This window comes from Lucilia sericata, unplaced genomic scaffold (genome assembly GCF_015586225.1).
Source record: "Lucilia sericata isolate MDLA Ls3-8-SP2 unplaced genomic scaffold, ASM1558622v1 Contig000346F_arrow, whole genome shotgun sequence".
NCBI classification, from domain to species: Eukaryota; Metazoa; Arthropoda; class Insecta; order Diptera; family Calliphoridae; genus Lucilia; species Lucilia sericata.
The window spans coordinates 208,392-233,463 of NW_023994366.1; the positions used below are offsets into that span (position 1 = coordinate 208,392).

At 32.5% G+C, this 25,072-nt stretch overlaps 4 protein-coding genes across 6 annotated transcripts in view; 1 reads left to right on the forward strand and 3 right to left on the reverse strand.

Annotated features, from left to right (window-relative positions):
- LOC119603914 overlaps positions 1–25,072 on the forward strand; it is a 43,815-nt gene that overhangs the window by 16,452 nt on the left and 2,291 nt on the right. Inside the window, exons 2-3 of one of the 2 annotated variants that reach the window (XM_037956198.1) lie at positions 826–2,003; positions 18,530–19,056. In XM_037956198.1, the coding sequence (XP_037812126.1) occupies positions 826–1,979 (1,154 nt within the window). In that variant the 3' untranslated portion in view covers positions 1,980–2,003; positions 18,530–19,056. Of the gene's footprint in view, positions 1–825; positions 2,004–18,529; positions 19,057–25,072 lie in introns of those variants that run through there. The other variant, XM_037956199.1, reaches the window with a different exon arrangement.
- On the reverse strand, positions 2,088–5,012 carry LOC119603910 (SET domain-containing protein SmydA-8). Its single transcript, XM_037956193.1, has 4 exons — positions 4,801–5,012; positions 4,603–4,731; positions 3,980–4,523; positions 2,088–2,884 (listed from the first exon to the last, which is right to left on the reverse strand). Exons 1-4 carry the CDS (start codon positions 4,854–4,856, stop codon positions 2,138–2,140), a joined length of 1,476 nt encoding a protein of 491 aa, XP_037812121.1. The 5' UTR covers positions 4,857–5,012; the 3' UTR covers positions 2,088–2,137.
- LOC119603912 (SET domain-containing protein SmydA-8-like) lies at positions 7,497–11,210 on the reverse strand. Its single transcript, XM_037956196.1, has 5 exons — positions 11,035–11,210; positions 10,847–10,975; positions 10,245–10,788; positions 7,712–8,281; positions 7,497–7,643 (listed from the first exon to the last, which is right to left on the reverse strand). Exons 1-5 carry the CDS (start codon positions 11,088–11,090, stop codon positions 7,497–7,499), a joined length of 1,446 nt encoding a protein of 481 aa, XP_037812124.1. The 5' UTR covers positions 11,091–11,210.
- LOC119603911 (SET domain-containing protein SmydA-8) lies at positions 13,530–25,031 on the reverse strand. Of its 2 annotated transcripts, none has more exons than XM_037956195.1 (5): positions 24,576–25,031; positions 15,032–15,166; positions 14,411–14,969; positions 13,791–14,351; positions 13,530–13,728 (listed from the first exon to the last, which is right to left on the reverse strand). In XM_037956195.1, the coding sequence occupies exons 2-5, from the start codon at positions 15,073–15,075 to the stop codon at positions 13,576–13,578; spliced, it is 1,317 nt and encodes a 438-aa protein (XP_037812123.1). In that variant the 5' UTR covers positions 15,076–15,166; positions 24,576–25,031; the 3' UTR covers positions 13,530–13,575. The 2 variants fall into 2 exon arrangements, with proteins under 2 accessions (XP_037812123.1, XP_037812122.1); XM_037956194.1 differs by lacking the exon at positions 24,576–25,031 and adding an exon at positions 17,994–18,046.

The following is a 25,072-nucleotide window of genomic DNA, read 5'->3' on the forward strand; positions in this document are numbered from 1 at the left end:
AGATTAAACTATAGACTAGGATATAGGCTAGGCTATACACCATAGACTAGACTATAGACTAGGCTAGACTAAAGACTATACTATAAATTTAAACTATTTTTTCTAGATTCTTATAGAAAAGACCATATACTCGATTATTAACTGGACTATAGTCTAGACTATAGACTAGACTATAAACTGAACTACAGACTATATACTGGCCTATATACTAGACTATGCAATAGACTATATACTACACTGCATACTAGACTACACTATAGACTAGACTTTAGGTTATACTATAGACTAGACTGTAGACTATAAACTAGACTATAACCTAGACTACGCTAGGCTAGAGATTAGACTATTAACTGGACTATAGACTAGACTGTAAACTAAACAATAAACTAGACTATAGAATCGACTATAGACTAGACTATTGACTAGATTTTAGAATTGACTATAGGTTACCCTACATTATAGACTAGACGGGACTACAGACTATATACTGGCCTATATACTAGACTATGCAATAGACTATATACTACACTGCATACTAGACTACACTATAGACTAGATTTTAGGTTATACTATAGACTAGAGTGTAGACTATAAACTAGACTATAACCTAGACTATTAACTGGACTATAGACTAGACTGTAAAGTAAACAATAGACTAGACTGTAGAATCGACTATAGACTAGATTATAGAATTGACTATAGGCTACCCTACATTATAGACTAGACGGGACTATAGATTTAACTATTACCTATGCGATAAATTATAAACTATTCCTTAGATTCTTATATCTTAAGTTTGATTTCAATTCTCGTTTTTCTTTTCAGTAATTTTTCGCACCAAGTCCATGCAACGACAATTTTCCCACATACGTTTCATATTCTTGCTAATTATAGTACTCAATACCCTGGATACAAAAGATCACACCACCAGACCGCAAACTTTACATAGAAAACACTTCGAACAAGATTTAAAATATTGCCAAAAGTGTTTTGAACATCAAATAGAAAATTGTTTAAATTTCTTTCACAAAATCGAAGCAGATAATGAGTTTTCCATAAGGCAGCTAATAAACCTATTACCTGAAAGATCTTGCAAAAGAAACAACCAATTGGTGCAGTTAAAAAACTCCCACGAAAAACTGATAACTAAATATTTATTTAAGGCACAAAATTTAGAAACAAGTGAACTGAAAATTAAAGAATTGAAACAAGAATTTTTGGAGCAGCATAATGCTTTACAAGGCATGCAATTTGCTCCTTTAAAGAGTTTTGAAAATTTCATAAAAGCTTTACAGCAAGTGCATTTAAATCTAACAGAAATCACTATTTGGCATTACTTAATAAACAATATACAACCTTTGTTAATGCCCCTACTAGAGCAGCAAAACTTTCCGGTACCCAAAACCTATAAAGTGTGTGGTTTTACCCTTTACCAACAATATGCCGGTCAAGATTTATATCATTATTTCCAAATGGAATTTCCTTTAAAATTGGAAATTTCCAAACAATTACTACAGGCAGCTTTAAAATTTTCCTATGGTTTTAAAAATTACCGTTTCTATATAACCGATCTTACGGCCGATAATATGGTATATGATACAATCAAAAATAAATTATATTTTATCGATTTGGATACTCTATTCATAGTGGATTCATCTAAGGCTAAATACAAATCCTCCATACATAAACATGAGTATATAGAATGTCCGGGTTGTTTTGCTTATTCAGCAGATGATATAGCTTCTTATAATATCAGTGATATAAATGTGTATTCTGCTTGTCAGTTTCTTAGAGAAGATCTATTTAGAGATCACACGAAAGGTTTTCTCTATCCCATACCCCCCGAAGTAAATGAGGCATATCCAAAATTATGGCAGCTATTAAATAAATGTGTTGATTGTCCGGGTTCAGTGTGTTGGGAACGTTTTACGGTAGCTAAGGATTTAATGGCAGTAATTGAGCAGATTCTGGAGAATTAAATTAACATGCAGGAAAGGAAAAAGGTAAGTTTTTTTTTATAATATAAATGAACTATCACAGCATGAGTCCTATGATTACTTACTCGGGAAAAGTAAAAAACACCAAAAAAAATTTAGAAAATTTATTTATTCACTTTCATTAACCTAAATTTTTCAAATTAAACTTTCACCTCCATTGCTTTCTCTAACATTTGTATATCATTCTTTAAATCTTTCAATTGGCCCATCATACTTTTCATCAATTCCCCTTCGGGAGTTTGGGGTGGTTCATAAAGCAACATGCGTATGGATTCCTTAAACATTGCTTCACATTGTCTTAAATAATGATGTAATTCCTCTTCTGTCAGCTCCTTTTCACCAAAACGCAAACGATACAATTCTGCTGAAGCATTTGCCAATTCATATAAAGCAATCGCTTTAAGTCTCGATATACCCGGTTGTATAATATGCAAGACCATAACCAATTCCTGACACAAACGCACTTTCCTCTCGTACACCCGACGGCCAGGTCTCTGTAAACTATTCATAATAACGTTGCGCAATATATTGGCTATATTTTGTTTTATATCCACCATAATATAGTGATTTTTATGTAAAATAGTACTAAGTTTGGCCAAGAGTATTTCGTAACGTCTAAGATCATCTTGGGCATGAAATACTTCTTCTTTGGCTTTATCTATAATGGTTTCCACCTGTTCGGTTCGAAGACTATGGTTGCAGACTGGGCATTGCCATTTTTTGTTGGCAGCTTGGTAGACAATGTAACCTTCTTTATTATTGCCAGCACAGGGAGCACAAATGAAACTACTCATATGAGAACCCATTTCGGTAGGATCCTCACAGCGTGGACAATTGCAGAGGAAGTACTTGCCTTCTTGAAGAATGTGACGTCTTTCGGCAGTGCCCTAGAAACAAATACGTGGAAAAATGATTAATGGTTCACTGAACTAGAACTGAACTAGAACTAAAACTGAACTAGAACTGAACTAAAACTGAACTAGAACTGAACTAGAACTGAACTAGAACTGAACTAGAACTGAACTAGAACTGAACTAGAACTGAACTAGAACTGAACTAGAACTGAACTAGAACTGAACTAGAACTGAACTAGAACTGAACTAGAACTGAACTAGAACTGAACTAGAACTGAACTAGAACTGAACTAGAACTGAACTAGAACTGAACTAGAACTGAACTAGAACTGAACTAGAACTGAACTAGAACTGAACTAGAACTGAACTAGAACTGAACTAGAACTGAACTAGAACTGAACTAGAACTGAACTAGAACTGAACTAGAACTGAACTAGAACTGAACTAGAACTGAACTAGAACTGAACTAGAACTGAACTAGAACTGAACTAGAACTGAACTAGAACTGAACTATAACTGAACTAGAACTGAACTAGAACTGGACTAGAACTGAACTAGAACTGAACTAGAACTGAACTAGAACTGAACTAGAACTGAACTAGAACTGAACTAGAACTGAACTAGAACTGAACTAGATCTGAACTAGAACTAGAACTGAACTAGAACTGAACTAGAACCGAACTAGAACTGAACTAGAACTGAACTAGAACTGAACTAGAACTGAACTAGAACTGAACTAGAACTGAACTAGAACTGAACTAGAACTGAACTAGAACTAAACTAAAACTGAACTAGAACTGAACTAGAACTGAACTAGAACTGAACTAGAACTGAACTAGAACTGAACTAGAACTGAACTAGAACTAGAACTGAACTAGAACTGAACTAGAACTGAACTGAAACAGAACTGGAACTGAACTAGAACTATAACTAAACTAGAACTGAACTAGAACTGAACTAGAACTGAACTAAAACTGAACTGGAACTGAATTAGAACTGAACTAGAATTGAACTAGAACTGAACTAAAACTGAACTAGAATTAAACTAGAACTGAACTAAAACAGAACTAGAACTAGTCAATACGATTTAGTTTTTAAACATTTTTTTATTTTTAGCGCTACACTTACCAACAAAACATTTGTATAACAATTTGTCACCATTTCCTCTTTGTCAATATCACGATTGGCATAGATCTTTATCCGATAAATATCATCAATAGCAACATTTGCATTTGGACAACATTGATGAGATAATAGTGAACCTTTTAAGTACAATGCACTCATAGACGCCATATCAGGTGCTCTAATCTCATAGGTATTTACATCTAAAACGCCACATATATGCTGTAGATATTCTTCATCTATTTTATCAGCCAATTGAAAATATTTCTTAAGATTTGACTTTAATATCGGTTGTATGATTCTCTTATTCCGTTCTTGCCATATTGGGGTATTACGTCTCTTATCCAGGTGGGATTCTAATAGTAGAATTTTGCTAAAATCATCTTTACCATCAGGATTTTCCGATAGCAAGAGGCACTTGATAATGCCATAAGATTCGGGAAATTTTTTTAATTCCTCATGCTTTAAATCGGTCATGGCTGTCAAAGTGTTGCAATCAAATTCACTGTGTTGTGTACAATCCAAACAAAGGGGGGATATCTGACATTTACTGGAATTAGGTCAATATGACGGATATGACTTATTTTCTTTAGCCAAATTTAAGGTTAGTTACTTATTTCACAACCTACCCACAATACTTTTGAGCATATTTAAAACAATTACAGCAACGTTTATCTCCCGCAGTGGGCAAAATTAATATAGGTCTTTCCAGCAATAACGTTTCACCGGCCTTAATTTTATCCACAGCTCTAACATATCTGAAATTTTTCAGAATTTCATATCAAATTAAATAATTTTTTATTTAAGTAATACACTTTATTTATCACCTTCCAATTTCTGGATTTTCTTGTATTTCACACTTATCATTAAACTCCTCCGTCATATTTTCACTTTTTTTACCACGATATTTTTAATAAAAAATGTCTTTTGGATTTATTTTTGCACGGTTTTTAGTACATTTGTTTTAGCAGGTGTCAACTAACCGTAAGTGTAACTAGCGTATAATGAATTAGTCTTTTCGAAATAATTAATTAAAATACGACAATTTTGTTTTTGTTGAGTTTGAAAAAAATAAGGGAAATGTTACGCTACAGATGGTAGACTGACAATTGAAATGAACTAGAACTGAATTGGAACTGAAACTAGAAGTGAACTAGAACTGAACTAGAACTGAATTGGACTGAACTAGAACGAACTAGAACTGAATTGGAACTGTACTAGAACTGAACTAGAACTGAACTAGAACTGAACTAGAACTTGAACTAGAACTGAACTAGAAGAACTAGAACTGAACTAGAACTGAACTAGAACTGAACTAGAACTGAACTAGAACTGAACTAGAACTGAACTAGAACTAGAACTCAAACACTAGAACTGCACGAACTGAACTAGAACTGAACTAGAACTGAACTAGAACTGAACTAGAACTGAACTAGAACTGAACTAGAACTAGAACTGAACTAGAACTGAACTAGAACTGAACTGAACTAGAACTGAACTAGAACTGAACTAGAACTGAACTAGAACTGAACTAGAACTGAACTAGAACTGAACTAAACTGAACTAGAACTGAACTAGAACTGAACTAGAACTGAACTAGAACTGAACTAGAACTGAACTAGAACTGAATTAGAACTGAACTAGAACTGAACTAGAACTGAACTAGAACTGAACTAGAACTGAACTAGAACTGAACTAGAACTGAACTAGAACTGAACTAGAACTCAACTAGAACTGAACTAGAACTGAACTAGAACTGAACTAGAACTGAACTAGAACTGAACTAGAACTGAACTAGAACTGAACTAGAACTGAACTAGAACTGAACTAGAACTGAACTAGAACTGAACTGAACTAGAAACTGAACTGAACTAGAACTGAACTGAACTAGAACTGAACTAGAACTGAACTAGAACTGAACTAGAACTGAACTAGAACTGAACTAGAACTGAACTAGAACTGAACTAGAACTGAACTAGAACTGAATTAGAACTGAACTAGAACTGAACTTAGAACTGAACTAGAACTGAACTAGAACTGAACTAGAACTGAACTAGAACTGAACTAGAACTGAACTAGAACTGAACTAGAACTGAACTAGAACTGAACTAGAACTGAACTAGAACTGAACTAGAACTGAACTAGAACTGAACTAGAACTGAACTAGAACTGAACTAGAACTGAACTAGAACTGAACTAGAACTGAACTAGAACTGAACTAGAACTGAACTAGAACTGAACTAGAACTGAACTAGAACTGAACTAGAACTGAACTAGAACTGAACTAGAACTGAACTAGAACTGAACTAGAACTGAACTAGAACTGAACTAGAACTGAACTAGAACTGAACTAGAACTGAACTAGAACTGAACTAGAACTGAACTAGAACTGAACTAGAACTGAACTAGAACTGAACTAGAACTGAACTAGAACTGAACTAGAACTGAACTAGAACGAACTGAACTAGAACTGAACTAGAACTGAACTAGAACTGAACTAGAACTGAACTAGAACAGAACTAGAACTGAACTAGAACTGAACTAGAACTGAACTAGAACTGAACTAGAACTGAACTAGAACTGAACTAGAACTGAACTAGAACTGAACTAGAACTGAACTAGAACTGAACTAGAACTGAACTAGAACAGACTAGAACTGAACTAGAACTGAACTGAACTAGAACTAGAACTGAACTAGAACTGAAACTAGAACTGAACTAGAACTGAACTAGAACTGAACTAGAACTGAACTAGAACTGAACTAGAACTGAACTAGAACTGAACTAGAACAGAACTAGAACTGAACTAGAACTGAACTGAACTAGAACTAGAACTGAACTAACTAGATCTTAAATAAAAAGTAATTGGAGCTGAACTAGAACTGATAGAAAATTGTACTGAAGCTAAACTTGATCTATATTTTGACTAAAAAAGTTACTTTTTAAACAAAGTGTAGCGTATTTTAGAGTTGTCATACCTATTACATCTATTCTGTATTTTTTTATCTGCATAAGTTCATTTCAATCAATCTTTCTTGTTTTTATGTGTAAATTTTGCATGCAAGCATTATTTTATTTTTGGCCAAATGATGTTGTTTTTTTTTTAATTTTATTTTCAATTTCATTAAATTTCTGTACGATTAGTTTTTTCATAAGACCAATAATAAAATCATCATTTGTTTTAGCGTAAAATTACGCTCACTTACACCGATGGCACTTCTTAATTAGGGGCAGTGAGCGCCAAACTATTAAAAGTAACCAGGATTTTAATCCCAAAATGTATTCGTCTTCCTTCAAATTATATCTTATTTCTAATTTTTTGTCCGATAATGAGAATGCAAAGCATATGTAATAAAACAAACCACAAATTCTCCGACAATTTTTTTTCCCCAAATCATGCTTTTAGAAACCCTGTATCTGTATCGATAGTATTTTATTATTCGCCGTGATAAAACAAATAATATTAAATAACATTTAAATGATGTAATTAAAACAATAAGTTTATTTTAAAAACAAATCATTCGCTATTTTAACATTTTTATATCGGTTTGTAAATATTTCAATTCCTGCAACATAGACTGTAATAATTTCCCCTCCGGAGTTTCTTTGGGTTCATGCAGCAACATGTGAATAGAATCGCGTAACATTAAATCTGATTCCAGTAGTAAGTCCTACAAAAATAGAGAAATACTATATAAATATAAAATTTGAACAACAATTTTCGAATAACAAAAAATACCTGCAAATCCTTTTTACTCAATTCTTTTTCCTGATAACGCAAACGATTATATTCCGCCCAAGTGCTTCCCAGTTCATACATAACAATAGCTTTATGCCTCGATATACCGGGAGCAATTACATTGAGAACCTTCAAAATGTCTTTACATAAATCAATCTTACGCTCATAAACTTTACGTCCGGGACAACAACTGATATCATTAATTATGTTTCTCAATGCTGCCGCTATATTCTGTTTAACATCTATGATCATATAATGCTGAGGATGTAAACTTTTTTCCAACTTTTGTAGCCACATTTCCATTTCCCTTAGATTTTTAGGCTTTTCTAGTTCCTCGTTCTGAAGGTCTTTTAGTACGTGCTCTACATTTTCGTTAGTCTCTTGATGTTTACACTCGATACATTGCCATTTTTCAGTATTCTCTTGCTTTCTAATCATGTAACCGTTATGACAACCGGTACATTTTAAGGTGGACATATGTGATCCTAATTCTTGAGGATCTTCACAACGTTTACAGGTGCAGTAGAAATATTTACCTTCCTGCAGAATTCGTCTACGTTCGGAAGTATTCTGGAAAGATTAAATAACTGAGCTAAAACTGAACTAGAACTGCACTAGAACTGAAATAGAACTAAACTAGAACTTAACTAGAACTGAACTAGGACTGAACTAGAACTGAACTAGAACTGAACTAGAACTGAACTAGAACTGAACTAGAACTGAACTAGAACTGAACTAGAACTGAACTAGAACTGAACTAGAACTGAACTAGAACTGAACTAGAACTGAACTAGAACTGAACTAGAACTGAACTAGAACTGAACTAGAACTGAACTAGAACTGAACTAGAACTAGAACTGAACTAGAACTGAACTAGAACTGAACTAGAACTGAACTAGCACTGAACTTGAACTGAACTAGAACTGAACTAGAACTGAACTAGAACTGAACTAGAACTGAACCTGAACTGAATTAGAACTGAATTAGAACTGAATTAGAACTGAACTAGAACTGAACTAGAACTGAACAAGAGCTGAACTGGAACTGAACTAGAACTGAACTTGAACTAGAACTGAACTAGAACTGAACTAGAACTGAACTAGAACTGAACTAGAACTGAACTAGAACTGAACTAGAACTGAACTAGAACTGAACTAGAACTGAACTAGAACTGAACTAGAACTGAACTAGAACTGAACTAGAACTGAACTAGAACTGAACTAGACTGAACTAGAACTGAACTAGAACTGAACTAGAACTGAACTAGAACTGAACTAGAACTGAACCTGAACTGAATTAGAACTGAATTAGAACTGAACTAGAACTGAACAAGAGCTGAACTGGAACTGAACTAGAACTGAACTTGAACTGAACTAGAACTGAACTAGAACTGAACTAGAACTGAACTAGAACTGAACTAGAACTGAACTAGAACTGAACTAGAACTGAACTAGAACTGAACTAGAACTGAACTAGAACTGAACTAGAACTGAACTAGAACTGAACTAGAACTGAACTAGAACTGAACTAGAACTGAACTAGAACTAAACCAGAACTGAACATGAACTGAATTAGAACTGAATTAGAACTCAACTGGAACTGAACTAGAACTGAACTGGAACTGAACTGGAACTGAACTAGAACTGAACTAGAAATGAACTAGAACTGAACTAGAACTGAACAAGAGCTGAACTGGAACTGAACTAGAACTGAAATAGAACTGAACTAGAACCAAACTAGAACTTAACTAGAACTGAACTAGAACTGAACTAGAACTGAACTAGAACTGAACTAGAACTGAACTAGAACTGAACTAGAACTGAACTAGAACTGAACTAGAACTGAACTAGAACTGAACTAGAACTAAACTAGAACTGAACTAGAACTGAACTAGAACTGAACTAGAACTGAACTAGAACTGAACTAGAACTGAACTAGAACTGAACTGAATTAGAACTGAACTAGAACTGAACTAGAATTGAACTAGAAATGAACTAGAACTGAACTAGAACTGAACTAGAACTGAACTAGAACTGAACTAGAACTGAACTAGAACTGAACTAGAACTGAACTAGAACTGAACCAGAACTGAATTAGAACTGAACTAGAACTGAACTAGAATTGAACTAGAAATGAACTAGAACTGAACTAGAACTGAACAAGAGCTGAACTGGAACTGCACCAGAACTGAACATGAACTGAATTAGAACTGAACTAGAAATGAACTAGAACTGAACTAGAACTGAACTAGAACTGAACTAGAACTGAACTAGAACTTAACTAGAACTGAACTAGAACTGAACTAGAACTGAACTAGAACAGAACTAGAACTGAACTAGAACTGAACTAGAACTAAACTAGAACTGAACTAGAATTGAACTAGAATTGAACTAGAAATGAACTAGTACTGAACTAGAACCAAACAAGAGCTGAACTAGAACTGAACTAGAACTGAACTAGAACTGAACTAGAACTGAACTAGAACTGAACTAGAACTGACCTGGAAATGAACTAGAGCTGATCAATAACTTACCAACATTATATTCGTATAACAATTTGTAACAATTTCACCCGCTTTTATTGCTCTATTAGCATAGATTTTCATACAATATTTATCATCGATCGCTATACAAGTATTGGCCATACAATCATGCGACAGTAGAGCACCCTTAACATAAACACCCTTCATTGAACCCGTATCAGGGGCACGTATTTCAAAACTATTGACATCAATAAAACCACATAAACGTTGTAAAAATTCTCCATTTATCTCGGAACCATGTGATAAGTACTTTAAAATTCCCGATTCTAAAATTGGATCTACTACATTTTTACTATAGTGAAACCAAATTTGTGTATTACGTCTCTGTTCCATATGATTTTCTGCCTGTAAAATAGTCTCGAAATGTTGTTGTGTAAGAGGATTTTCTTGTAGTAATAGAAATTTTATAATGCCATAAGTATCGGGGTATTTTTGTAAGTTATTGATATCTAGATCGGACATAGTTGCTAGTTTCTGGCAGTCATAATCGTAATGTTGTTTACACATTTCACATAAAGGCGTAATTAAGCATGAACTAAACAAATTTCCTTTTATTTTTCAAATATGATCGTGTTAATGCATATTTAACTTACCGGCAGTAATTATGGGTTAATTTGTAACAATTTTGACATCGGTTTTCGCCATTCGAGGCCAATAACAAAGAAGGTTGCTCCAGTAGCACACATTCACCTGCTGTTAGATCCTGTTTGGCCTGAACATATCTATTAATTTTGTGAAAACCTCAGTTATATATTTTGTTTAAATTAGCTTTAAGTTTTACCTTCCCAACTTTTCATTACTTTCTATGGTACATTTTTTCTCAAAATGTTCTTCCATTTGTTCTATATTATAACAGTTTTTTTATATTCTAAAATAAATTTTAAATATATTTTCCCGTTATTAATGCGTTTCTAGACTCTTTAAAGACTGTTGACAACTCAACCAAATGTACCTACACGATATGATTTACTTTCAAATTTTTATATCTCTTGTGCAAAATTTTATAGTTTTGCAAACATTTAAAGAAAAAAACTATATAAAATATTTTGTCTACTCATAAGTAAATATATGTATATTGTACATCACACATATATGTACATATTTATTTATAAGATTAGCTGATTTTTCCCTTTGCAGATACTCACACAATTATGTATTTGCATACTCAGATATTAATTTCTCTGACAGGCTATTAGATTGTGTGATTGTAAGTTTTTTAAAAGGGTGTCGCAAAATTGTAGAATTGGCGAGACAACTATAGAATAGACTATAGTCTGGGCTATATAATAGAGTATAATCTGGACTATAGAATAGACTACAGTCTGGACTATAGAATATAATATAGTCTGGCCTATAGTATACTACAGTCTGAACTATAGAATAGACTATAGCCTGGACTATAGAATAGACTCTTGTCTGGACTATAGAATAGAGTATAGTCTGGACAATAGAATAGACTATAGACTGGACTATAGAATAGACTATAGTCTGGACTATAGAATAGACTATAGTCTGTACTATAGAAGAGGCTATAGTCTGGACTATAGAATAGACCTTAGTCTGGACTATAGAAGAGGCTATAGTCTGGACTATAGAATAGACCATAGTCTGGACTATAGAATAGACTATAGTCTGGACTATAGCATAGACTATAGTCTGGACTATAGAATAGCCTATAGTCTGGACTATAGAATAGCCTATAGTCTGGACTATAGAATAGACTATAGTCCGGACTATAGAATACTATTGTCTGGACTATAGAATATACTATAGTCTGGACTATATAATAGACTATAGTCTGGACTATAGAATAGACTATAGTCCGGACTATAGAATACTATTGTCTGGACTATAGAATAGACTATAGTCTGGACTATAGAATAGACTATAGTCTGGACTATAGAATAGACTATAGTCTGGACTATAGAATAGACTATAGTCTGGACTATAGAATATACTATAGTCTGGACTATAGAATAGACTATAGTCTGGACTATAGAATAGACTATAGTCCGGACTATAGAATAGACTATAGTCTGTACTATAGAAGAGGCTATAGTCTGGACTATAGCATAGACTATAGTCTGGACTATAGAATAGCCTATAGTCTGGACTGTAGAATAGCCTATAGTCTGGACTATAGAATAGCCTATAGTCTGGACTATAGAATAGCCTATAGTCTGGACTATAGAATATACTATAGTCTGGACTATAGAATAAACTATGGTCTGGACTATATAATAGACTATAGTCTGGACTATAGTCCGGACTATAGAATACTATTGTCTGGACTATAGAAGAGGCTATAGTCTGGACTATAGAATAGACTATAGTCTGGACTATAGAATAGACTATAGTCTGGACTATATAATAGACTATAGTCTGGACTATAGAATAGACTATAGAATACTATATAGTCTGGACTATAGAATAGATTATAGTCTGGACTATAGAATAGACTATAGTCTGGACTATAGAATATACTATAGTCTGGACTATAGAATAGACTATAGTCTGGACTATAGAATAGACTATAGTCCGGACTATAGAATAGACTATAGTTTGTACTATAGAAGACGCTATAGTCTGGACTATAGTCTGGACTATAGCATAGACTATAGTCTGGACTATAGAATAGACTATAGTCTGGACTATAGAATAGCCTATAGTCTGGACTATAGAATAGCCTATAGTCTGGACTATAGAATAGCCTATAGTCTGGACTATAGAATAGCCTATAGTCTGGACTATAGAATATACTATAGTCTGGACTATAGAATAAACTATGGTCTGGACTATATAAGACTATAGTCTAGACTATATAATAGACTATAGTCCGGACTATAGAATACTATTGTCTGGACTATAGAAGAGGCTATAGTCTGGACTATAGAATAGACTATAGTCTGGACTATAGAATAGACTATAGTCTGGACTATATAATAGACTATAGTCTGGACTATAGAATAGACTATAGAATACTATTGTCTGGACTATAGAAGAGGCTATAGTCTGGACTATAGAATAGACTATAGTCTGGACTATAGAATATACTATAGTCTGGACTATAGAATATACTATAGTCTGGACTATAGAATATACTATAGTCTGGACTATAGAATATACTATAGTCTGGACTATAGAATAGACTATAGTCCGGACTATAGAATACTATTGTCTGGACTATAGAATAATATTGTCTGGACTATAGAATAGACTAGTCTGGACTCGATTTACATTTGAATCTTCCAATTAAAAAAAAAACGTTTCTTTTTCTAAAAAAATCAAAATATTTTATTTTACATAATCAAAAAACGTAAATTTATTTAGCGGCCAGTTTATGTAAATTTTCTTCAATTTGTTCCTGTTGTATAGAGATGCGTCGTACCAGATGACCCTCCGGTGAATTAACTGGCTCAAACGCTAATAACTCTTTTGCCTCGGCAGCAATTTCTTTGGCAAATTCTAATTTTTTCTATAAATAGAAATTGTTTAGTATAAAATCACTTTAAATTTTAAAATTGTTAATTCTCTTACAACATAAACATCCTTGGACAATTCTTTACAACGAAAATCCAATTCGGATAACTCTAGAAAAGACAGCAAATACTCATACAAAGCTATGGCATATAATTTAGAATAACCCGGTATTACAGACTTCACAACTGGCAGTAATTCCTCGCATAAATCTAAACGTCTTTCTAAAACCTCTTTGCCCGGTTTACACATGGGATTCATTAGTATACTTCTTAAAATGGTGGCAATATTTTGTTTTAAATCAATCATAAGAAAATGATTGGGATGAAAATCTCCAGAATATTTATGTAGTAATTCTTCGTAAGCCATTATATCACCATTAACATTGGCCATTGCCTCAGAGACTTCTGTGAGTAGTTTTTGTACTTGTATAGGATCGATAGTGTTATTGCATTGTTCACAAGACCATTTACCACGATTACAAATAGCAAATCCTTCATTACAGTGTTTACATTTAATCGAACTCATATGGGTACCCAATTCAGTGGGATCTAGACAACGACTGCAGTCACATTCAAAATGTCGAGTCATTCGTAAGTGAAGTTGACGTTGTATGGTGCCCTGAAAAAATAATTGTGAAAAATCCTTAAACAAAATCCAAAAACACATCTAATCCTTACCATCAATGGATTTGTAAATGAATTATAAATAATCTCTCCCGCTTTAATGGGTACTCCAGCATATATTCTCATATTATATTCATCATCTATCGAGGTGGCTGCATTCGGTACACAATGATGTGGCATTTTTGCTGCATGTACATAAATACCCTTCAACGAATCACCCATCACTTTACTGGACACCTCAAAAGCGTTTGCATCTATTAATATACATAATTTATGCAAAAGATCTCCATCTAAACAGTCCTGCTCCTTGGCCCTAGACAAAGTATCCATAAAGCCCGATTGCAATAATGGCTGTACAATATTCTCTTCATGATCTTGCCACATATCACTCTCGCGATATTCATTTAATTTGAAATTATGTGGTAAAAGATTTTGACATTTCTCTGTTGTGTCGGGATTTTCACGTAATAATAAAAGTTTAATTAGTGCATTGAGAGCATAATTATTTATGAGCAAATTTTTGGAAATATGTTTGGCTTGTGTTTGAAAAAATTCACATTCAAAACGATCGTGATCACTGCAATCCATACAAAGCGGAAAGAATTGACATTGTCTGGGGAGAGATTGAGAAATTCTTTAAAGAATTTTTTGAAATAATTGATATGAAAATCTTACTTGCACATGACAAAAGAATCCTCACAACATTTGGAGCATTTCATTTGTTCACATTCCCAGTGAGTGGTGATCAATAAGGGTTGCTCCTCGATTAGTATATCACCGGGTTCTATATCAATGGCTGCTACTAAGTGTCTGTAAAATATATATTTATGTAAACATTTCGACTATTCTATAGTTTGGACTATAGTCTGGACTATAAAATAGACTACAGTCTGAACTTCAGAACAGACTATAGTTTGAACTATAGAACAGACTATATAGCCTGGACTATAGAATAGTCTATAGTCTGGACTATAGAATAGTCTATAGTCTGGACTATAGAATAGTCTATAGTCTGGACTATAGAATAGTCTATAGTCTGGACTATAGAATAGTCTATAGTCTGGACTATAGAATAGTCTATAGTCTGGACTATAGAATAGTCTATAGTCTGGACTATAGAATAGTCTATAGTCTGGACTATAGAATAGTCTATAGTCTGGACTATAGAATAGTCTATAGTCTGGACTATAGAATAGTCTATAGTCTGGACTATAGAATAGTCTATAGTCTGGACTATAGAATAGTCTATAGTCTGGACTATAGAATAGTCTATAGTCTGGACTATAGAATAGTCTATAGTCTGGACTATAGAATAGTCTATAGTCTGGACTATAGAATAGTCTATAGTCTGGACTATAGAATAGTCTATAGTCTGGACTATAGAATAGTCTATAGTCTGGACTATAGAATAGTCTATAGTCTGGACTATAGAATAGTCTATAGTCTGGACTATAGAATAGTCTATAGTCTGGACTATAGAATAGTCTATAGTCTGGACTAGAATAGTCTATAGTCTGGACTAGAGTCTATAGCCTTGACTCTAGAATAGTCTACAGTCTGGACTATAGAATAGTCTTTAGTCTGGACTATAGAATAGTCTATAGTCTGGACTATAGAATAGTCTATAGTCTGGACTATAGAATAGTCTATAGTCTGGACTATAGAATAGTCTATAGTCTGGACTATAGAATAGTCTATAATCTGGACTATAGAATAGTCTATAGTCTGGACTATAGAATAGTCTATAGTCTGGACTATAGAATAGTCTATAGTCTGGACTATAGAATAGTCTATAGTCTGGACTATAGAATAGTCTATAGTCTGTACTATAGAATAGTCCATAGTCTGGACTATAGAATAGTCTATAGTCTGGACTATAGAATAGTCTATAGTCTGGACTATAGAATAGCCTATAGTCTGGACTATAGAATAGTCTATAGTCTGGACTATAGAATAGTCTATAGTCTGGACTATAGAATAGTCTATAGTCTGGACTATAGAATAGTCTATAGTCTGGACTATAGAATAGTCTATAGTCTGGACTATAGAATAGTCTATAGTCTGGACTATAGAATAGTCTATAGTCTGGACTATAGAATAGTCTATAGTCTGGACTATAGAATAGTCTATAGTCTGGACTAAAGAATAGTCCATAGTCTGGACTATAGAATAGTCTATAGTCTGGACTAAAGAATAGTCTATAGTCTGGACTATAGAATAGTCTATAGTCTGGACTATAGAATAGTCTATAGTCTGGACTATAGAATAGTCTATAGTCTGGACTATAGAATAGTCTATAGTCTGGACTATAGAATAGTCTATAGTCTGGACTATAGAATAGTCTATAGTCTGGACTATAGAATAGTCTATAGTCTGGACTATAGAATAGTCTATAGTCTGGACTATAGAATAGTCTATAGTCTGGACTATAGAATAGTCTATAGTCTGGACTATAGAATAGTCTATAGTCTGGACTATAGAATAGTCTATAGTCTGGACTATTGAAGAGTCTATAGCCTTGACTCTAGAATAGTCTACAGTCTGGACTATAGAATAGTCTATAGTCTGGACTATAGAATAGTCTTTAGTCTGGACTATAGAATAGTCTATAGTCTGGACTATAGAATAGTCTATAGTCTGGACTATAGAATAGTCTATAGTCTGGACTATAGAATAGTCTATAGTCTGGACTATAGAATAGTCTATAATCTGGACTATAGAATAGTCTATAGTCTGGACTATAGAATAGTCTATAGTCTGGACTATAGAATAGTCTATAGTCTGGACTATAGAATAGTCTATAGTCTGTACTATAGAATAGTCCATAGTCTGTACTATAGAATAGTCCATAGTCTGGACTATAGAATAGTCTATAGTCTGGACTATAGAATAGTCTATAGTCTGGACTATAGAATAGCCTATAGTCTGGACTATAGAATAGTCTATAGTCTGGACTATAGAATAGTCTATAGTCTGGACTATAGAATAGTCTATAGTCTGGACTATAGAATAGTCTATAGTCTGGACTATAGAATAGTCTATAGTCTGGACTATAGAATAGTCTATAGTCTGGACTATAGAATAGTCTATAGTCTGGACTATAGAATAGTCTATAGTCTGGACTATAGAATAGTCTATAGTCTGGACTATAGAATAGTCTATAGTCTGGACTATAGAATAGTCTATAGTCTGGACTAAAGAATAGTCCATAGTCTGGACTATAGAATAGTCTATAGTCTGGACTAAAGAATAGTCTATAGTCTGGACTATAGAATAGTCTATAGTCTGGACTATAGAATAGTCTATAGTCTGGACTATAGAATAGTCTATATTCCGTTCTTAAGAATAGTCTATATTCCAGTTTAATAAAATATTTTTATTTCTTTAATTTATAATTCTATTATTAGATCCGTTTTTATTTAAATGTTAAGATTTAATTAAACTTTTTTTGGGTAAAATTCTTTAAAATTTTCATTAATTTACACACAAAATTCTTATTTGTCTAACCAAAAACGTCACGCATTACACTTTTTTTTATCAATTGCACTAATCAACCTTGGTTGTCCATTTATTCATATGTCAGCCATAATTACTTTTCCACTAATTTAATATTTTACATAAAAATCTTTTGATATACCTTCCCAATTTTTCATTAAATTCAAATTTAACATTTTCACTAAAATTTTGCATTTTCTAATAAAATTTTCGTTTTCAATATTTATGATTTTTAGAAATATTGCAAAATTCTTTAAATTCTTTTATGTCTACTAGTAGTTCAGGTGTACAGTATAGCGAATGTAAGCGTAATGTGTGTGCGCGATCAATTAACCGATAATTTTCGATCGCTTTTATGTATTTTGCTTGTTTTGAAGTTGGGCCAAAAAGACTAAATGATTTTATTGTTTCATTTGTACAAATCCGAAAGCCAAATGAAAATAAAAATCGGCAGACAACGAACGAGCGAGCTACCAAGTAATTGTCGGTGATGTTGTAGTTATGTACTTGTACTTTTTTCGGTCTTCCATACAGTATTGGGGTGAAGAAATGGAAACATTGTAGAAAGAGAGAAAACTGTTTCTTATGTTTTTATATTTAATAACATGGAATTGATTAAATATTTCTTTTACTTTTACAGTTTTACTTTATTATTGAATAATTAATTTTCATTTTCAGATGTATTTAATCTATTCGTCGCAGACTGTATTACTTTCACATAGAAGATTCCCCACCAATTGAATTTCAACTAAAAATAAGTATTTTCAAGTACAATTGTGTTTTTTCTTTGTGGTTAATTCTTTTTTTTTACAAAAATATTTTTCAAAAAAGCTAAAAAATTTAAGTTAATTAGTTTTTTTTTAAATTAAGTTTTTAAAAAATTTATAAAATTAAAAATATTTAAAAAAATTCCAGTTCTTTCCCTTGTAAAATAATTATATTTTGTGTCTGGCAATCTTTCTGCCTACTACAAAGTTATTAAAACAAAATTGTTGAAAGTACATTTCCATGCCTCAATTGCAGAAAATAAAAACATCTTCAGCGAATGTATATTTTTGTCTGTAAATGATGATGTATGACATACGTTTGCCGTAAGGAAAATATACACACATTCTACAAATACACAGACTTATATCTGAATTATTTTTTGGCGTAAATACACATAAGAAAATGCACAGTAATGTTTAAAATGTTAGCCGAAAATTTAGAATTCCATAGTCTATAGTCTGGACTATAGATCAGTCTATAGTCTGGACTATAGAATAGTCTATTGTCTGGACTATAGAATAGTCTATTGTCTGGACTATAGAATAGTCTATTGTCTGGACTATAGAATAGTCTATTGTCTGGACTATAGAATAGTCCATAGTCTGGACTATAGAATAGTCTATTGTCATGACTGTAGAATAGTCTATTGTCTGGACTGTAGAATAGTCTATTGTCTGGACTGTAGAATAGTCTATAGTCTGGACTATACAATAGTCTATAGTCTGGACTATACAATAGTCTATAGTCTGGACTATAGAATAGTCTATAGTCTGGACTATAGAATAGTCCATAGTCTGGACTATGGAATAGTCCATAGTCTGGACTATGGAATAGTCCATAGTCTGGACTATAGAATAGTCTATAGTCTGGACTATAGAATAATCTATAGTCTGGACTATAGAATAATCTATAGTCTGGACTATAGAATAGTCTATAGTCTGGACTATAGAATAGTCTATAGTCTGGACTATAGAATAGTTTATAGTCTGGACTATAGATCGGACTATAGACTGGACTATAGATCAGTCTATAGTCTGGAATATAGATCAGTGTATAGTCTGCACTATAGATCAGTCTATAGTCTAGTCTATAGTCTAGTCTATAGTGTAGTCTATAGTCTAGTCTATAGTCTAGTCTATAGTCTAGTCTATAGTCTAGTCTAGTCTATAGTCTAGTCTATAGTCTAGTCTATAGTCTAGTCTAGTCTATAGTCTAGTCTATAGTCTAGTCTATAGTCTAGTCTAGTCTAGTCTATAGTCTAGTCTATAGTCTAGTCTATAGTCTAGTCTATAGTCTAGTCTATAGTCTAGTCTATAGTCTAGTCTAGTCTAGTCTAGTCTAGTCTATAGTCTAGTCTATAGTCTAGTCTATAGTCTAGTCTATAGTCTAGTCTATAGTCTAGTCTATAGTCTAGTCTATAGTCTAGTCTATAGTCTAGTCTATAGTCTAGTCTATAGTCTAGTCTATAGTCTAGTCTATAGTCTAGTCTATAGTTAGTCTATAGTCTAGTCTATAGTCTAGTCTATAGTCTAGTCTATAGTCTAGTCTATAGTCTAGTCTATAGTCTAGTCTATAGTCTAGTCTATAGTCTAGTCTATAGTCTAGTCTATAGTCTAGTCTATAGTCTAGTCTATAGTTAGTCTATAGTCTAGTCTATAGTCTAGTCTATAGTCTAGTCTATAGTCTAGTCTATAGTCTAGTCTATAGTCTAGTCTATAGTCTAGTCTATAGTCTAGTCTATAGTCTAGTCTATAGTCTAGTCTAGTCTAGTCTATAGTCTAGTCTATAGTCTAGTCTATAGTCTAGTCTATAGTCTAGTCTATAGTCTAGTCTATAGTCTAGTCTATAGTCTAGTCTATAGTCTAGTCTATAGTCTAGTCTATAGTCTAGTCTATAGTCTAGTCTATAGTCTAGTCTATAGTCTAGTCTATAGTCTAGTCTATAGTCTAGTCTATAGTCTAGTCTATAGTCTAGTCTATAGTCTAGTCTATAGTCTAGTCTATAGTCTAGTCTATAGTCTAGTCTATAGTCTAGTCTATAGTCTAGTCTATAGTCTAGTCTATAGTCTAGTCTATAGTCTACTCTATAGTCTAGTCTATAGTCTAGTCTATAGTCTAGTCTATAGTCTAGTCTATAGTCTAGTCTATAGTCTAGTCTATAGTCTAGTCTATAGTCTAGTCTAGTCTATAGTCTAGTCTATAGTCTAGTCTATAGTCTAGTCTATAGTCTAGTCTATAGTCTAGTCTATAGTCTAGTCTATAGTCTAGTCTATAGTCTAGTCTATAGTCTAGTCTATAGTCTACTCTATATTCTAGTCTATAGTCTACTCTATAGTCTAGTCTGTAGTTTAGTCTATAGTTTAGTCAATAGTCTAGTCTATGGTCTAGTCTATAGTCTAGTCGTATAGACTAGTCAATAGTCTAGTCTATGGTCTAGTCTAGTCTATAGTGTAGTCTATAGTTTATTCTATAGTCTAGTCTAGTCTGTAGTTTAGTATGTAGTCTAGTCTGTTGTGTATTCTAGTTTAGGAAAATAATACATGGAACGCATTGAATTAAGTTAATAATAATATTAATAATTAATAATAATATTAACTCAAAATCTCCTGAAATCAGTTGCTTTTTACTTGTTTCCCCGTATTCTGCTTATTAAATCACTTTTGTAAAGAGGGTTCGTAACCGCGCTAAATTTTGAAGTTGCAAAATGCTGTTTTATATTTCGACTGGCAAATACCAGGTGAACAGAAAAATCAGCAGGCATGATTTTCTACTAATTTTTAAAAATATCTAGACAATAGCAAAGTATACTTTAAGGCATTTGCTATAAAGGCAAGCTTAGAAAATAAATGCAAGGTTGCCATATGTAGGGAAAATGTCATGTTTGCAAGTATAAAATAGCACATTTTTAGGCGTGATTTAAAAGATATATATTATAAAGTGTTGCCGTTTAAATAAATATTAATGTTATTTAGGGATAGGTATTTTTTTATATTTTAATTATAAATTTTTACACCACTGTTTTTCCTTTGATTAGAGCTGCTTTTACAATTAAAACACTTTAGTGACAGTTTTTTTAAGATTAATTTCTTTTCATGTTTTATTATTTCCTTGTTTTTTCCATTTTTGCTCTGTTTTATGTTTTTTCTCTTTATAATGTTTTTATATAACTATTTTGAAAGAAAATTAACGTTAGAAATAAAGATTATTTGATTTGCTGTTTTCATATTTTTTTGTTTATGTTTGAAAAAAAACTTAAAATTTACTTTATTTTGCTTCGTTTTAAAAAGATTTACATTCAGATATACTTTATATGTATATAGAAAGATATATTTTGTTTCTATGTCTGTTATTGTAGGTGAAGAATGTTTGTGTGGCTTTTATTTAGTTTATTTCTTTTTTTCACCTATTGTTTTAGATAATATTGTTTTATTTTATTTGTAAACTATTGCAAAATAAGATGCCCATAAACTTTTGTTTAGCAAAGTGTGTGTATGTGTCTGTGTAACTCTGGTGGGGGGTGGTGGTTTTGCTTTGTTTTATTATATGCCAAATAAAAACAAAAGAATAAATATGGAAATTTGTTAAAAATTTAAGTGAAAATTTTACTTTTTAACACTTTCATAATTTTTGTATTCATTTTGAAAATTCGTACACAAGTTCGAATAGAGTAAAATCCATTTTAAAGGTGACCCAACATAGTTTAAAGGCTTTTGAAAATTCAATTTAACTTTTTGTCGATTTTCGAAAATACGAATTTTAATTTTAAAAACTTGAACATGAGTTCGATTAGCGCCAAATCCAGTCTAGTCTATAGTCTAATTTATGGTCTAGTCTATAGTCTAGTCTATAGTCTAGTCTATAGTCTAGTCTATAGTCTAGTCTATAGTCTAGTCCATAGTCTAGTCTGTAGTCTAGTCTATAGTCTAGACTGTAGTCTAGTCTATAGTCTAGTCTATAGTCTAGTCTGTAGTCTAGTCTGTAGTCTAGTCTATAGTCTTGTCTATAGTCTAGTCTATAGTCTAGTCTATAGTCTAGTCTATATTCCAGTCTGTAATCTAGTGTATAGTCTAGTCTATAGTCTAGTCTATAGTCTAGTCTATAGTCTAGTCTATATTCCAGTCTGTAATCTAGTCTATAGTCTAGTCTATAGTCTAGTCTATAGTCTAGTCTATAGTCTAGTCTATAGTCTAGTCTATAGTCTAGTCTATAGTCTAGTCTATAGTCTAGTCTATAGTCTAGTCTATAGTGTAGTCTAGTCTATAGTCTAGTCTATAGTCTAGTCCATAGTCTAGTCTATAGTCTAGTCTATAGTCTAGTCTATAGTCTAGTCTATAATCCAGTCTATAGTCTAGTCTATAGTCCAGTCTATAGTCTAGTCTATAGTCCAGTCTATAGTCTAGTCTATAGCCTAGTCTATAGTCCAGTCTATAGCCTAGTCTATAGTCCAGTCTATAGTCCAGTCTAGTTTATAGTCTAGTCTATATTCTAGTCCATAGTCTAGTTTATAGACTAGTATATAGTCTAGTTTACAGACTAGTCTATTGTCTAGTCTATAGTGTACTCTATAGTCTAGTCTATTGTCTAGTCACACAAGGTAAATAAACATGAAAAATACTTTTTCAAGGCTTTTGTAGTCTAGTCTATAGTCTAGTCTATAGTCTAGTCTATAGTCTAGTCTATAGTCTAGTCTATAGTCTAGTCTATAGTCTAGTCTATAGTCTAGTCTATAGTCTAGTCTATAGTCTAGTCTAGTCTAGTCTAGTCTATAGTCTGTCTATAGTCTAGTCTATAGTCTAGTCTATAGGCTAGTCTAGTCTATAGTCTAGTCTATAGTCTAGTCTATAGTCTAGTCTATAATCTAGTCTATAGTCTAGTCTATAGTCTAGTCTATAGTCTAGTCTATAGTCTAGTCTATAGTCTAGTCTATAGTCTAGTCTATAGTCTAGTCTATAGTCTAGTCTATAGTCTAGTCTATAGTCTAGTCTATAGTCTAGTCTATAGTCTAGTCTAGTCTATAGTCTAGTCTATAGTCTAGTCTATAGTCTAGTCTATAGTCTAGTCTATAGTCTAGTCTATAGTCTAGTCTATAGTCTAGTCTATAGTCTAGTCTATAGTCTAGTCTATAGTCTAGTCTATAGTCTAGTCTATAGTCTAGTCTATAGTCTAGTCTATAGTCTAGTCTATAGTCTAGTCTATAGTCTAGTCTATAGTCTAGTCTATAGTCTAGTCTATAGTCTAGTCTAGTCTATAGTCTAGTCTATAGTCTAGTCTATAGTCTAGTCTATAGTCTAGTATATAGTCTAGTCTATAGTCTAGTATATAGTGTAGTCTATAGTCTAGTCTATAGTCTAGTCTACAGTCTAGTCTATAGTTTAGTCTATAGTCTAGTCTATAGTCTAGTCTATAGTCTAGTCTATATTTTAGTCCATAGTCTAGTTTATAGTCTAGTCTATAGTCTAGTCTATATTCTAGTCCATAGTCTAGTTTATAGACTAGTATATAGTCTAGTTTACAGACTAGTCTATTGTCTAGTCTATAGTGTACTCTATAGTCTAGTCTATTTTCTAGTCACACAAGGTAATTAAACATGAAAAATACTTTTTCAAGGCTTTTGGAGGTTCAATTTTCTTCTTTGGCGATTTTCGAAAATTCAAACTTTAATTTCGAAAATGCAAACATGAGTTCGATAATGCAAAATCAATTTTTAGGCCATTTAAACTTGCAAAACGTCTTGTTAAAGGATTTTTTAGGTTTCATCTTCAATTTTAAGAGAAATTAGTTTTCTATTTGACCCCCATTCTTACAATGTCCAGTTATTTTGTAACTTTAAGATATATTGTCAGTTCTCATACAAAAATTTTGTTAACTGAAAGAATAACTACTGGTTAAACGAAAACAGGAGGTGGTGAAAATGGGGGTTAGAAGAAGAAAAAGTAGAAACTAAAAATTTCACTTACATTTTAAGTTTGATCTTGTCTGGACCGTAGCACAGCTTGTAATTCTAGTTTCTGGAGCACATAGAATCCATCGATGTGGCACAGACTGACTGTAATTCTATTTTCTGGAGTAAATTGTTTAATTCTGCCAACTTTCTTAACAAATTTCCTTTCAGTTTTTTGTTTTGCTTTAGTTCTGGTAGTAAGTGCTGCTTAAAAAACTGCTGCTTTGAAAATCACTAATGTTATTGGGTGTATAGTTGTTGTTGTAATTAGTTAGTAAAAACCTTAGGTTGTTGTGGTAATTAGATATTTTTTGTAAAAAAAATGTTTAACACAAAATTTAATACTTAATTAGAAAACAATTAGAGAAAACATAGAATAGTTTTCTTGGTTTCTTTTTGTTTAATTACTAAAAGTGTATTTTGTTTTAGATTATTTTTGTATAATTTGTTTTCTGAGTTGCTGGTTGTTGTTTTATAACTTTTTCTTTTAAAAATAGTTTATCAAATTGTTGT

Excerpts from the sequence above, each read along its gene's own strand:
- LOC119603910 (XM_037956193.1), bottom strand. The coding sequence starts at position 4,856 with ATGACGGAGGAGTTTAATGATAAGTGTGAAATACAAGAAAATCCAGAA. Across the intron at positions 4,732-4,800 it reads GAAAATCCAGAAATTGGAAG|ATATGTTAGAGCTGTGGATA; the intron begins GTGATAAATAAA and ends GAAAAATTTCAG. Across the intron at positions 2,885-3,979 it reads GTTATACAAATGTTTTGTTG|GGCACTGCCGAAAGACGTCA; the intron begins GTAAGTGTAGCG and ends ATTTGTTTCTAG.
- LOC119603912 (XM_037956196.1), bottom strand. The coding sequence starts at position 11,090 with ATGGAAGAACATTTTGAGAAAAAATGTACCATAGAAAGTAATGAAAAG. Across the intron at positions 10,789-10,846 it reads TTAACCCATAATTACTGCCG|TTCATGCTTAATTACGCCTT; the intron begins GTAAGTTAAATA and ends AAATTTGTTTAG. Across the intron at positions 7,644-7,711 it reads TGAGTAAAAAGGATTTGCAG|GACTTACTACTGGAATCAGA; the intron begins GTATTTTTTGTT and ends CTATTTTTGTAG.
- LOC119603911 (XM_037956194.1), bottom strand. The coding sequence starts at position 18,046 with ATGCAAAATTTTAGTGAAAATGTTAAATTTGAATTTAATGAAAAATTG. Across the intron at positions 15,167-17,993 it reads TTTAATGAAAAATTGGGAAG|ACACTTAGTAGCAGCCATTG; the intron begins GTATATCAAAAG and ends TATATTTTACAG. Across the intron at positions 13,729-13,790 it reads TGTCCAAGGATGTTTATGTT|AAAAAATTAGAATTTGCCAA; the intron begins GTAAGAGAATTA and ends TTCTATTTATAG.